At 41.4% G+C, this 15,446-nt stretch overlaps 1 protein-coding gene across 6 annotated transcripts in view; it reads right to left on the bottom strand.

Moving 5' to 3' along the window:
- ZFAT (zinc finger and AT-hook domain containing) overlaps positions 1 to 15,446 on the bottom strand; it is a 279,097-nt gene that overhangs the window by 191,157 nt on the left and 72,494 nt on the right. For all 6 annotated transcript variants that reach the window (XM_080377864.1, XM_080377866.1, XM_080377863.1 and 3 more), the window contains exon 4: positions 4,103 to 4,276. In XM_080377864.1, coding sequence (XP_080233990.1) covers positions 4,103 to 4,276 — 174 coding nt within the window. The remainder of the gene's footprint in view (positions 1 to 4,102; positions 4,277 to 15,446) is intronic.

Genomic DNA, 15,446 nt, shown 5'->3' on the forward strand with positions numbered 1-15,446 from the left:
CCAGATGCAACTACCAGCTCAGTGGCTGCCAGAATCTGGGAGGCTTTACACAGCAAGTATCTTTCATCCTTCCTGTAGAGATGCTTCAAGCCACCTTTAGAGACAACTGATCTGACTAGATGAACCCTTATTAAAAAGAAAAAAAAAAAGCACTGTAGCTTAAGGTTTTTTAAAAAATTCATAATGTAGGTAATCTGGTCTGCATGGGTACAATAATTTGCTATGGGTATGAAGTAAATATTTGTTTCTTACAACCTCTTCTTGAAGGAATCTATTTTTTCAGTTTCTACAACACCATATGAAATGGGCTTCAAATGCATACAACCCCTGGTACGAGAGTTCTGAAAGTGAAACCAACAGAAACTAACCCTACCCATAACCCCCCAATGTTCCCCACGCAAACCTACCCCTCACCCCCAAAATAAAGCTTAAAAAAAGGCAAAACACCCTCTTAATATTTTTATAGGCTAGCTCACCATGAGGTTAAACACACTTTAACTCGGACAAAGAAATAGAAACATAGGCCTGTGCCTATAGGAATGAAGATTACTACCCCTTTCAACAGAGCTGGACATTAGATCGGCTGAGCTAAATCCATCTGTAACCCCACGGTAACACAGATACCTGCTCACATTCAGAGGGAAAAGCTCTAATTTTCTAAACCTTGCTTAATTCCACAACATCAACAAGGTTAGCTTTTCTCTAGTCCTCCATCAACTACACATTCGTGATGCCTTAGAAATGCCAGCACAGGAGTTTACAAAGATCAAGAGGATCAGAGAAGGGATCTGGCTAAGATCAGCACCATGTCCCTCCTTTTGCAAATACATAATTAGTTTTTTGGTGGGCTTTACCACACAACTGCATGAACAGGCAAAACGATTCAAAGAACAGGAATGTGTGGCCAGGGGCTGGGGCAAGGGGCGTGACAGCAGCCTACACTTACTGTCCCTGCTGCTTTAAAAAAGGAATACCCTGATCCTCCTCCTTTCTCCTGAGATACTCATTTGGTCACTACTTTCCCTCTTCCCACTTTTGAAACTTGCATGGCCCCAATGTGAGTCATTTCAGTAAGCAAAACTGGTAGAAAACAAATTATGACAAAGAAAATGTGTACGTGTGTGTGTATGCATATGTATGTGTATATATTTTAGCAGGTTTTTGAACCAGTTTCACAGGCTGACACAAGCACTAGTGCTGGTACACGAAAGGGGAAGTGAACCGTGAAATCAGAAAGAAGCAGGAAAGTTCCCTTGGCAACAGTCTGATATTAAATCCACTCAGATGTGTCATAAACCCACAACCATTGTTCCGTAAGCTGCAAATGAAGTAATCTTAAACAGAAAAGACTGTTATCAGTTACACTAAGTCAGTCCCGAAATAGTAAGCAAAATAACAGTATCCAATTTTCCCTGCTTCCTAAAAATCTCAATGGGAGAAGGCACCAAGTGTTCATACTTGGGTATAGTAGCAGGGGAACACTGGCCTTTTACACATAGTGGTTCCTCAGTGGAAATCAGGGAGAGAAAAACTGGCTGAGTGTTATATTAAGAACTTGTAGGGGAAAAAAATCCAACTCCTTTAGAAACCAAAAAACAATCAGCACCAATGTTTTAAATATTTCACACAATTTTTGCGTATCTTGAGCTCTACCACAAAAAGCAAGAATGGTACCATTGACTGTCTTCACAGGAACTTAAAAGAACTCTCCAAGTAACAATCTGAGTCTTTAAAATATTACAAGACACACAGAAAACCAATTTAAATGTTCAGAGTAGAATTTCCCCTGATTCAACCTAATTGAGCATGAATAATAAATTGGTTTTGGAAGCCTTGATAGTATTACAGAATTTAAACATGGGAAATAAAATACATAAAAAAGCAGAAGACTGAATATTTGGCAGAGTTTATTCGCTGGTTCTTAAAAATAGACTATGAACAAAAGTATCTGCCATTCAAAACAAAGTAATTTTAGCTGTGCATATAATTGTAGTTCTTCACTCTCATTCTTAATTCCAATGCTTACAAAAATATGTACTATGTTTAATCTGGTACCTGACATACATGTTCACGAACACAGCATTCCCTCTCTTCAACATCTTTGGGTGCCTCTTGTTACAGAATCATAGAATGGTTTGGGTTGGAAGGGACCTTAAAGATCATCCAGTTCCCACCCCCCTGCCATGGGCAGGGACCCCTCCCCCAGCCCAGGTTGCTCCCAGCCCCGTCCAGCCTGGCCTTGAGCCCTGCCAGGGATGGGGCACCTGTGCCACTGCCTCCCTGTCGCAGCACTCTCCAAACTACCAGCTCCAACAAGGTCTTTTACCATCTCATACCAACATACTGGGCTCCTCCACCATGTGTCAAAAAGCTGCTGTCAATGCTCTGTAGGCACCCTCCTCTACCACATCACATGCTTACTACATTTTCTTCAATATCTGTATTTACTATTATTTCATTTACCTCTTTAGGTTTGTTTCCTAAGAAAATGGGTCTTTGATTGCACTGTCTACCATATCTCTCCTTCCTCTCTTGAAAATTCTCCTATCCTCGCCAGAAATTTAAAGATCTCAAAGAGATTCTTACAAGGTTTATAAAATTCAGCAACTAGAGAGAGGAGACCCCAATTACAGGTCTTCCCAAAAGCCTTGAGGAAGGGAGGATCAGTGTATAAATCCATACAACCACCTATATGAATCCATTTACTAACACCTTCATGAGCCCCTTAACCAGCCATTGCACGCTCACGTTCGCCCATACAAAGGAGGACAAGAAGGCAGCATCACATATGGCAGTGAGGGGAATGGGCACCAGGGTGGGGAAAAAGCTACATGCAGGGGGAAAGAGGCAAAAGAGGTGGGAGACACAGCAGGAAAATGAGTGTCTAGCAACAGCTAGGAAAGAGCTCAGGGTTACATCACACGAGAGAAAGGGGCCTGCAGTTAGTGAAATGAAATGGCGCAGACCTCAAACCACCCTGAAGCTGGGTCCCCACACTTCAAGGGCTCACCAGTCCTCTTCCACTTTCCACTGTATTTACAATATCGCAAGACAAATTTTTAACAGCTCAGCTGAAGTCCAAAACCCCGTGTGATGTTTCTCAAACAGTGAATGTGAAGGTGTTTTTCACTTACCTTCTAAGCACGCAGGCTATTAGCAGGTGAGCTCATCCAGTTTCCTCTTACCATTGTAATTAGAAATGCATTTTAGCAAACTTTAGCAAACAAATGCAAATTCTGCATTTACCAAAAAGTCAAAGCATATCACAGATCTCAACATCAAAAGATATCGAACAACACAAAAAAATTCAGCTAACTTCCAAACTACAACAATAAAATAAATATATACATTGTAGTTGTTCTGAGAGCTGTAAGCAGAAGAAATACTCAGAAACGTTAGCAATAATGAAAAGGAGAACAATAAAACTGCAAAGCTGAAAATAATGCACAGAACTGTTAAAAAGGGATCCTGTCAGTCAGGTGAGTGAATGGTTTATATAAACAGGCAAATGCACGTCTAATTTTAAAATATATAGTTTGAAATTATTCCAAAATCCTTTGATGAAAAGGTACTATAGAAATTTAAGGATTACGAATATTTTAATCCTTATGTAGAGACTTGATTTGATTTGCAAATATATATACATATTTTCTGCCAAATTATTTGTATACAGAAATATTAAAGTTATATATATACTAAGCTGTGTGTGTTTTCATAAACAAATTTACATTTATCATAAATATATACAAAAATCAAGAGCTGTAATAAAGATATTACAGGGGAAAAATACTTTCCTGTCCTTTGGACACTGTATTTTTCATTTTCTTCTTTAAAACTATTCACAGACTAAACATAACTGATGTTAATGCAGATAACAACATCCAGGTCCAGCATTTGTCATACCTATGAAGAAATGTGCCGGCAGTTCTAAAATTATACAGCTGTCAGATACAGAGATTCTGTATCAAGTTAATCAAATCATACTAAATACTTTTCAGCTAATAAATACCCCAAGCAGTTAAGTCTTAGACCAGTGACTATTTTATACAGTGTTAGCATGGGCAACACCAAATTTGATTATATAATCGGTGATTCTGATTACCTGGAATAGCTTCATGGGCTGTCAAAACCACACTTATAATAGGATTTTTAGCTCCTGAAACTTGTTCAGTCTCCTTAGTTGATGGTGTTTTCTCTGTTTTCTGAGCTCTGGACCTCTTTGGAGTTTTTTCTCGCTCATCTTCCTTCCTGTCAAGGTCAACGTCAGAATCATTACCTAAAGAGTAAACATCAAAAAGAATGTAACTATGTACAAAAGAAATGGGGTAACACAGTCACTACCACCACAAGAAAGAATTAGAAGAAATTAATGCTACTCTAGAAAGAAATACATGTAATCATAACAAGACGTGCTGGACAAATCCCTAAAAGGGAGTATTTTCCCTCTATTTAATAAAACCAGTGTGATACTTACACAAACAGAGAATACAGACAAAAAATTTAAAACTTTTCGAAGTTTTCTGAGCGTTTCTGGACGCTCAGAAACATTTGTGTTTCTAAATTATCTTGATATTATTGTGGATCTTATTGAAAATTCTACAAACTTTGTAGAATTTCTTATGATTTCACTATCAACGAAAAATTATTTTTCTCCTTTCCATATGTAATTGTTCTGATGACTTCAGGATTATTTCTTCTAGTACTGGATTCATTATCCATCTTATTTAATGGAAAGTCTTCAAACAGCCTCTCTGTATTAGGCTTTTTTCACCCACTGTTACTGTGAATCAATAGCCAGAAACACAATTTTCTTTCACAGAATTGATTCAGTAATTAAAATTCAAAATAGTACTTTGGTTCAAACTGTCTCCTGACGCATAACTCTTCATTTTGAAGGCCTGCACTTCTAAGTCATTCCCTAACTGCTGCTGTTCAGAGTGTCTTCAGTCTCTTAAGTTGGTTAACTTTTGGACCTGTTAACTAGAAAGCAATGCAATAGAAGTTAGAATGAAAAATCACTGATCAGCTAAGTTGTTCCGAGAAGCTATTTCTTTCTTAAAGCAAATGAGGAATTCCTCACTCAAATTCTAAAAATGAAATAATAAAAATGCTTGTATATAAAGAATTAGCAGCATAAAGAATAAAAACAGAGGCCTGTAAGTTTATACCAACAAAATTTCTTTATCTTAGATGAAGTGGTAGAAAATGCAGACTAGAGAAAACAAACTTGGCAAATTAAGGCATGCAAATGTTCCAGAGGTGTTGAGTATGGAGAGCAAAAACCGATGGAAGAAAACTATAAATGAACCCAGTGAATTTTTTTTTTGTTGGGTTTTTTTTTGTCTGTTTTGGTTTTTTGTTTGTTTGGTTTTGGTTTCCTCTGAATCTAAAGTAGCTGACATGATCTCCAGAGTAAGTCATTCCATGTATATTCATAATGTGCTGTAGCTGCTCTACTGAGATAGGGAAAAATATATAAATTAAAAATGGTAACAGTAAAGCTGTAGTGTGTCTAGAGTTTATGACATGCAAATAGCAAAACAGTGGAAAGACATGCTATATGGAAATGGCTGTGGTTTAATTTCAGTAATATTTTGTTAATATTCATCTGAGATTCAAACAAGACTGTTCCCATGGTCTTACCCTTAATGAAACAAAGGGTTAAAGAGTACTGTCTGTTCCTTAAAAAAATGAAGGACACAAGCACAAACTAGAGTAGCATAGTTAGGACTGATCATGTAATTACCACCTGGATAAACTGCAAGCTCTTCACCCGATACAAACCCAGAAGGAAACAAGGTATGTAGGAATTAGTTTAGATTTCTCAGGCATATTGAGGCAGAAGTATGTATACTAACAACGATTAATGACTTGATGCTAATCTGTACATTTGAAATTCATATTTACAATACCAAGCATGAGCAACAATCACAGAGCAAACTGAGTTCACACACTGTTAGCAAGCTATCTTTCTACCGAGTCATTAGCAACGTTTTGGCCCCAGCTTCCCATTTCGAGATGATACAAAATTATCTTGAGAGCCCTGCCCCTGCTTTTCAGTACCTGCTAATGATTTTTTCAATTTTGTTAGAGAAATTCCTTGATATATGCCTCTTCTCAACTACCTTTTCCTCATTCGATTTCTATTATTTTGGAAAATATTGCTACTTTATAGGTATGAAGGTTCTCATCACATCCCCACTTAACTCCTTAATATAGTTGTAAATTACTGACTGATATTGAAACTATATAATTGTAACACCAACACTTCTCTGCAATACTTTAAAGGGGTATTTGAATATAAGGAAAATATTTCTCTTTAAATTTCTCTTTAAATTCTTGTATTGTCCCCTTCGACAAGAAACTGCTTCTGCAGTGTTTTCTTTTGGCATGATGAAGGAGCATGGGGGAAACAAACACATTTTTCCACATTTCCTCAAGAAACAGCCTCTGTTAGTTTATTATCAACAATACAATGAATCATCACATATTTCACAGCAGGACCAGGTCAGACAACAGAAGAAAGTCTGCTCACAAAGAATCAGAATACACAAAGAATGTCAACTTTTCATTAAATTGTGTTTCCCTGAGGCTGCTTCACGTACTGCTACATAACAAATACAAGTATTAACTGGGTTTATTACTCTGGTTTTGTTCAGTGGACAGCAAGAGTTAGTGATACTGTTGGGGGAGTTAAGATTTTATATACCTGTGGACAAAACTCCAAGTCATTTTTTGCATGTTTTAGCTAAAAGAAATCCAGAACTATAGATTGAAAGGAAAGCTGTGATAAGGACAACAGAATTTTTTCCATTTTCCTTGGGATCACACAACAAATTCCTAGTAGGCATGCAAACAGAATCCAAGCACCCTACTCCTAAATTCTCCTTTCTAACTATGACAAAGTAAGAGTTAGTCAGTTTAATGAGGAACTAAAGTAGTTGAAACCAAACAACAAAGCCATTTTATTGCCTTTTCATGCTCTTCATGTTAACCTGTTAACTCCATCAATTTTGAATACTGGAATTCTACTAGAAAATGAAGAAAAGGAAGAAAAGAAGAAGAGGAAGAGGAAGAAAAGGACAAAACACAGACTTTAGTTTGTTAGTGATCCACACTAATGATTAACTACTACCATAGTCACAAGCTAACAAACGTTTCACGCTGGTTTTCTTTCATAATGTGCCTCTATCAGGCAGATCAGTTTGCTAGTTCCTTTGCTTCAACCAAGGATAAGAGCTCTAGAAAAGAACAGACATGTTACAATAAATATAGTTCACTGTGACACCCTGCTTTCAACAGACATCCAAAAATGCTATTCAAAAAGATTTTAAAATAATATACAGAAATGCAAAATAAAAATATTTCTTTACTACAAAGTTTCTATTGCATATTCATAGAAAACTTGTACATGGATGCTAAGCATAAATATGAAGATTATACCCATGTGAAAATATTTTCTTTAAAACCCCAAAGCTGGTAAGTACTTCAAACAAAGGACTGAATCTCAATTTCCATCTTCTCAATACGAGCTGAGAACATCCAGCAGCTAACAGGAGGACTACACTCAGCGTCTGCAAAGATGCAAGGAAGGTATTGAGTGCCATGCAAATTACATTAATAGGAAAAAAAACCCACCATACATATATTGGCCAAAAACAGGCAAGTGAGAAAATCCAACTTATTTGCTGATCATACATCTTCAATTAGCACTGAATAGTTGTATGAACCTTCTCAACACTCACATGATAAAAAAAAAATTAAAAAATTGTCTCCTCTCTACCGAGTGGTCAACTCAAGTTTTGACACTTAAATGTGAAAATTTATTCACTAATCTGATGGACATTGATGACAGTAGCCCCATTCTTCCCCTTCTGGAGAAGGAACAAGCATCTTCCAGAAACTGTTTGTTGGTAAGGAGCTGGGGCTGCACACATTGCCAATACTTTTTGCTACAAACATAACTATTTCATAGTCTATGTGTACCTGAAAGAGACTTTAAAAAAAAGCCAGAACCAACATTCCCCAGCAAATCACCAAACAAAAAAAAATCTTAACTCCCAATGACAACTGCTTTCTTCCTGAACTCTCTCTATACCAAAAAACCCTGAACTAGAAGGTGTGCTTTAAGGAAGGATTAAGAGGGAGACAAAAGCACATTTTAATGAAAAACAAGAGCTTCAACTTTGACCACAGGGCTCAGACTGTCTTTCCATAATATGGTAGCATATCATGAGTAATTTAGTTGTCTTCTTGGAAAAAAATTGTCAAAGTGTTTTGTCTCTCACAGCTAGGACAACCTGTACAATGTAACAGTTCTTGTTGAATTATAAAGGAACACCCACAAGTGATTTTTAAGATGGTTTATCAGAAAATTGAGTATATGCAATTTAGCATAGATAAGCAAAGTTTCTCCAAGCAGTAATGCTTGCTCCTAAACAGATTTATTTACACAAACTGCCTCACTTTGCATCTCCCTTGCTAAGCAGTCAGCTTAGCACTTTGTCAGCTGACTTTGATTCAACAGACAAATAAACTGACCTCCCCTACTTAGCTACAGGCATTTTAAATGCCTGTTTCTGTTTGTGCAAGAAATACAGCACCATGCCTGTGCCTTCTAACACATCTAAGAAATGGTCATGTCTGTGTTGGCAAGTAAAGCTACTGTCAACTCTGAATCAATCGCTGCTTGCAGACTCCCGTCAAACTGGATTGTTCATCTGTCCCATGATTTTATTTCAGTCATTAATTGAAGGTATTGCTCTCTACATTCATAACTGGATGCACAACATTCTGCAGGCACAGCTACACATCCTCAACTGGCACGTTTTTAAACTACTATTCATTCAAATTACTATTTTTTTATACCCTACAAGATGTCGGTATTTCATAGTAGCAAGAGAGCAGCTTGGAAAAAAAAGTAAACTGGCCATTCAAAATGAACACGTGAAATCGGTTCTCCTGCACAAATTGACATACAACTCACAGAAAGAATTCATTCAAATCAGAATCTAACTGAATGGCAAAACTATTTTAAACTAAGGCCAAAAGTGCCATCTTTAAGAATTATGCAGGCTCCCAATTCAGTAGGAATGAATGGTTCACTCCTGAGAAGAGAACCTGTCCACTGCTGTAATCTGCCTTCCACCCAAATCCCATTCCCCAGCCATCAAATGTCCTCCCTTCTATCTGTCAGCGATTCAGCTATGCTGTGGTGTGGGAGAGGGATGGTGGTTAAAATAATTACCTGTTGCCTGCCTCCCAAAACAACTGACCTTAGAGGCAGCTGCTGGGGAACTGCTTCAATCCAGCAACAGCCAAAAGCCTTGAACCCATCCCGCCCCAGCGGCAGAGGCTGAAGCAGCCCTGTTTTCTGGCTGGGGGCAGACACAGTAAAGACACATGGCTGTCCAGGAGCAACCTCAACACCTCCAGTTTTGTCTTCCGATAAAGAGAAAGGATGGCAGCACCACCACCAGCCAGCCAGATCCAAATCATTAGTCAAAAACATTAATTTGTTTTAACCAAATAAAAATAAACAGGTGTAGACACAGCTCTGCTTGAATCACAGCAACTTTCCTAAGCAAATTTGCCCCCTCCTGAAGAGAGCATGTACAATTCGGATTTGTAAGCACAACAGACATATTTTAATTCTGTGCTGTATTGGGTTTGCATGGCAAGGTTTTGGTAGTTGGGGGGTAGGAGTTAGGGGGTGTGGTACAGGGGGGGCTTCCGTGAGAAGCTGCCAGAAGCTTCCCTGTGTCACACGGGGCCAGTTCCAGCCACTGTTAGATGGACCCACCGCTGGGATGGACACACGGCTGGGATGGACCCGCTGCAGGATGGCCCCGCGGCCGGCCCAGGCCGAGCCCCTCAGCGCCGGCGGCAGCGCCTCTGAGAGACCGTATTGAAGAAGCGGGAACAACCCGCACAACAACGTGCAGCGGGAGAGGAGCGGGATGTGCGGGAGCCGCGGCCCTGCAGCCCCCGGGCAGCGCCGGAGGGGCCGGAGCCGCTCCCGGCCCGGAGCAGAGATTCCCCCCCAGCCCACGGCGCCCCCGGCCCGCGGAGCCCCCGGGGGAGCGGCTCCCCCCCCGCAGCCCGGGCAGGGCCCCCCCCGGGGCAGGGGGTGCCCGCAGGGGGCTGTGACCCGCGGGCAGCGGCGCCGGGGCAGCTCCGGGCAGGGCCCGTGGCCCCGCGGGGAGGAGCCCGGGCCGGGGCCGGGCTGGGGCAGGGCCTGTGCCCCCGGGGGCGGGGGGGCTGGGGCCGGCCGGGCCGGGGGGGCTGCGCCCGCGGGGGGGACACGCTGCGGCAGGGAAAGAGAGGAAGGAGGAGCGGGGGAGACGAGGAGCGATAAGCTGAGCGCGGCCCTCATTGCCCAGAGCCCTGCGCTGCTGCTGGGAGGGGGCAGGGACGGGCAGGAGCCGAGCTGCGCCCGGGGAGAAGGGAGCGCTGCGGAAGGGGCTTTAAGGTTCGGCTTTATTTCTCACCGTCCCGCTCTGACTGTCCCCGGGGCGGACCTGGGTTTTGCCTGTGCCGGTCACTGGGGAGCGATCTCTCCCTGCCCCCACCCCGACCCACGGGCCTGTCGTTACATTCTCTCCCCCCTGCCCGGCTGAGGAGGGCAGGGACAGAGCGGGCAGGGGGGCACCTGCCCCCGGCATGGCCAGCCCGCCGCAGGTGCAAAAAAGTAACACTTTTTTCGTGCTGTTTTAGTGAATTGGCTCACAAGGTGAAGGTAATCATTATGCATCAAACGATTTAATTCGATGCACAGAAGATGTCAGTAACCAGTAAGGCTTGGTGACTCCTGAAAGAGTGGGAGAACTATCAACGAGATTCCGACCTCTGGGAGGTCAGTGTGGATCACTGATCACGCAAGCAGAGAGCAGCAAAGGCCTGTTATATCCACCAGTTTTTCCTCTGACCAATATATACTGCAGGTTCAATAGAGTTCTGAGTGATTTATTCATTTTAATTTTAAATGTCCAATTTGATAAGGATTTCAACACTCCCTTTGTGGATCTATAAAAGGCAGCAAAACATTTTATCAATTGGAAACCTTTCCTAATACTGTATCTGCAGCTCAATTCATGTATTATTTTTCTCTCAATAAAGAATATCACATGGAATATCAATATATTTTTTCCATTATTTATATGTTTAGCATACTTTACCAACAACTAAAAATTAGTGTGTCATCAGCATTATTTTGGTCACAAATCAAAAACACCACATCAGGGGAAAAAAAGAGAATTCAGGGAAAAAAAGAATTTACTACCTTTGGAAGAAGGGGCAAGCAACTCTAGAGGACTATAAGGATGTCATTAGCTATGCAGGGAGAAAATTAGAAAGGTGAAAGCCCAGCTAGAACTTAAGCTGGCTACTGCCATAAAAGAACAAAAATGTTTTTACAAATACATTAGAAACAAAAGGAAGGCCAAGGATAATCTCCATCCGTTACTGATTGTGGTGGGGAACATTCCCACAAAGGATGAGGAAAAGGCTGAGGTCCTGATGCCTTCTTTATCTCAGTCTTTAATAGCAGGACCAGTTACTGTCAGGGTACTCAGCCCCCTGTGTTTGAAGACAGGGACAGGGAGGAGCAGAATGAAGTCCCCACAGTCCAGGAGGGAACAATTAGTGACCTGCTGCTCCACTTAGACATGCACAAGTCAATGGGGCCCGATGGGATCCACCTGAGCATACTGAGGGAGCTGACAGAAGAGCTTACCAAGTTGCTCTCCATCATTTATCAGCAGTCCTGGCTAACTGGAGAGGTCCCAGAGGCTGGAGGTCAGCCAATGTGATGCCCGTCTACGAGAAGGGTTGGAAGGAGGATCTGGGGAACTACAGGCCTGTCAGCCTGACCTCAGTGCCAGGCAAGGTTATGGAGCAGATCATCCTGAGCATCATCACATGGCACATACAGGACAGCCAGGGTTTCAGGCCCAGCCAGCGTGGGTTTATAAAAGGCAAGTCCTTCTTGACAAACCTGATCTCCTTCTATGACAAGGTGACCCACTTAATGGATGAGGGAAAGGCTGTGGATGTTGTCGACCTGGACCTCAGTAAAGCCTTTGACACCATCTCCCACAGCATCTCCTGGAGACACTGGCAGCTCATGGCTCGGATGGGTGTGCTCTGTGCTGGGTTAAAAGCTGGCTGGTTTGCCGAGCCCAAAGAGGGGTGGTGGATGGAGTTACATCCAGCTGGTGGCCGGTCACAAGTGGTGTGCCCCAGGGCTCAGTACTGGGGCCAGTCCTGGTTAATGTCTTTATCGATGATCTGGACAGGGGCATTGAGTGCACCCTCAGGACATTTGCAGACAACACCAAGCTGGACAGGAGTGTTGATCTGCTTGAGGGTAGGAAGGCTCTGCAGAGGGACCTGGACAGGCTGGACTGATGGGCCAATGCCAACTGTATGGAATTCAACAAGCAGAAGTGCCAGGTCCTGCACTCGGATGCCCAGGTGGCCAAGGAGGCCAATGGCATCCTGGCCTGTATCAGAGACAGTGTGGCCAGCAGGACAGGGGCGGTGATGGTCCCCCTGTACTTGGCACTGGTGAGGCCGCACCTCAAATCCTGTGTTCAGTTTTGGGGCCCTCACTTCAACAAAGAAATTGAGGTGTTGGAGCGTGTGCCAGAGAAGAGCAGCAAAGCTGGTGCAGGGTCTGGAGCACAAGTCTCCTGAGGAGAAGCTGAGGGAACTGGGGTTGTTCAGTCTGGAGAAAAGGAGGCTCAGGAGGGACCTTATTGTTCCTTACAGCTACCTGACAGGGGGCTGTAGGCAGGTGGGGGTCGGTCTCTTCTCCCAGGTAACAGCCAACAGGACAAGAGAAAATGGACCCAAGTTGCCCCAGGGGAGGTTTAGATTGGATATTAGGAAAAATTTCTTCACTGAAAGGGTGGTCAAGCACTGGAACAGGCCGCCCAGGGAGGTGGTGGAATCACCATCCCTGGAAGCATTCAAAAAATGTGCTTAGAGATATGGTTTAGTGGTGGACTTGGCAGTCCTGGGTTAATGGTTGGACTTGATGATCTCAAAGGCCTTTTCCACGCTCAATGACTCTATGATTCTATGAGCTGCTACAAAGAAAATTAACTCCATCCCAGCCAGATCTGGTGCAAAGTGGAAACATTCTTGATTTTTAATCCGTTGTCCATTTAGTGCTAAACTTTGCAACAAATTAAATAACATGAGAAAGCAGTAAAAAAAAATACTACAGAAAAATCTCAGAAGCATTAGAAAACCAGATAAAAGTATTTTCAAGTTGGAAAGACATGGATAAAAGTGGGGGAAAAAACAACCCTTATGTATTAGGCAAGAGGTCAATGCCTACGACTGAAGAACTTGCAGTCAAAGCTTTTAATGATTTTTAGCTACTTTTAACTACTGTGTCTGAAATGCAAGAGAAGATAACGTACCTCTGGAAGGTTCAGAGATCCTCAGTAAAATTCTCCATTTAGCTCTAAGAACTTCAGTAATAGAGAAATCTCATTGAAATAGAAATTTCAGTGCTCTTTTCCTCACATACACCAAAATAAGTGTGATTTCAAGATGTTTTTGTCTCAGGGATAGTTTACACTAGAAAATGTTATTATCAACCACATCTGCTTAAGTAACTGAAGTATTTGTTGAAAATTATAAACACACAAAAACACAGACACAAAATAAATACCCAGTGTAAACTGCAATACTATGTGCTGAGTCAGCTACACCACTGTCTGTGTATGATACACTTAAGATTCAACTCCATTTGAGGACAATGAAGCTACGGAAAGGTCTTTCAATAATCAGTAACTGGTGACAGAATAACTTGGAATTAAACGAGATTAAGGCTCCCACATGCTACGTTTCTAAATGGCCATTATAGACAGAGCTCTAGTTAACACAGTCAACGAGGCCTAGAAGCAATGCAGCTAACCCTGTGTGGCTCCACAGGCTCCCCCTAAAGCACTGACTTGATCTTTCCTGGGTATAATTACAGCTTAGAAAATCTCGTGCATAAACACATATGCAGACAGGTGCTAGTCTGAAACATACTCCTACCTACAGTGACAATAAACGCAAAACAAAGCACATACACAAAAAAGTTTACGATAAAGCAATGGGCTCTAAACTGACTCTTAAGCAACAGGAAAGATCTGACTGTCTTTCTAAATAGTTCCCTGAAAATGTAAGTTCAATACTCAGCAGTAGTCAGAAAAATCAAACATAATCTGAGGAATCATTAAGAAGAGAACAGAACAGAAAAAAAAAATAATAAAAATTCGTGCCGTGGTATAAACCAGGGATGCTTTTGTGTATTGAACACCACCTATAGTTTTGGTCCTCCATCTCAAAACAGTTACAGCAGAGCTGCTGAGAAGAATAAGCCTGACCAGATGTGTAAGCAATTTCCATATAGTCTAGTTAGTCTGTTAGTTACAACTCAGACAGGATAAGAATAATCTAAATGCAAATATGAAGATTTCTAAATCATAAACCTTATGCAAGAGGTTATACAGAACTATTATTCCCCAATGGAATGAGCAGCATCGGGTTTAAGAAACGAGCAGAAGTACTGTTTTACAGACTATGTACTAATGCTCTTAAACTCATTAACACAGAACATACTGAAAACTTGAAGACCGGACAGCTCTGTAATGCACTTAGAAAAATTAATGAGTTTAACAGCTTTCAGTTGCTAACGATATGGGTGAAACCTCTAGTTCAGGGACTCTGACACCAACTTTGAAAACTAAGAATCTTGGTGCATTTGGGTAAGAATTTTTTTTTTAAAAAAATTTTATATCATTAGAAGGTCCTCATGAAAATACACAAACAAATAAACACATTTGTAATTTAATTCTTTGCTTGTCTTTTCAAGTTTAGACTTTTCTTGTTCACATTTCGAAGGATAACCCATCATCCTCAAAACTTTCTTCATAATGAAAATTGAATCCGATAGCAATTCAACACCAAGAGCTCAAATTTTAAAGAACATGTTTTCTGAGCTGGTAAAGCGACACAAGTATGGCAAACAGTCCTAGGCACAGACCATATTGTTCTTGTCCACTCCTCACAAAGTTTTGAGCTACTCAATGTAACCACATTTTCTTAAAGGATAATAATAATTCACAAGCTAGTTTCATCTACGTATTCAGAAATTGAAAAGTTGTCCCAAAGCGGTTCATATGGCAAAGCCAAAAGTGAAAAGTTTTCCTGTGATGGTTCAGTAATCAGTAGCTGGCTGAAGACCGAATTTCTCAGATGTATTCAAGGAAGAATTATCCCCTCAGGATAAAACCAGCCCCCAACACCTTCAATGTCTGCAGTCAAAGCAGGAAGCTTTGGGCTGGAGACAATCCAGCTGCACCAGTCACCAACAACTAGAAGCCTTTGTTATTTGCTGCTGCTCAAGAATAACTTACTTTGTTTGATAGGTTTGCTTTTGCCAG

This window comes from Falco punctatus (assembly GCF_963210335.1).
Source record: "Falco punctatus genome assembly, chromosome: 3".
In the NCBI taxonomy this organism is placed as follows: Eukaryota; Metazoa; Chordata; class Aves; order Falconiformes; family Falconidae; genus Falco; species Falco punctatus.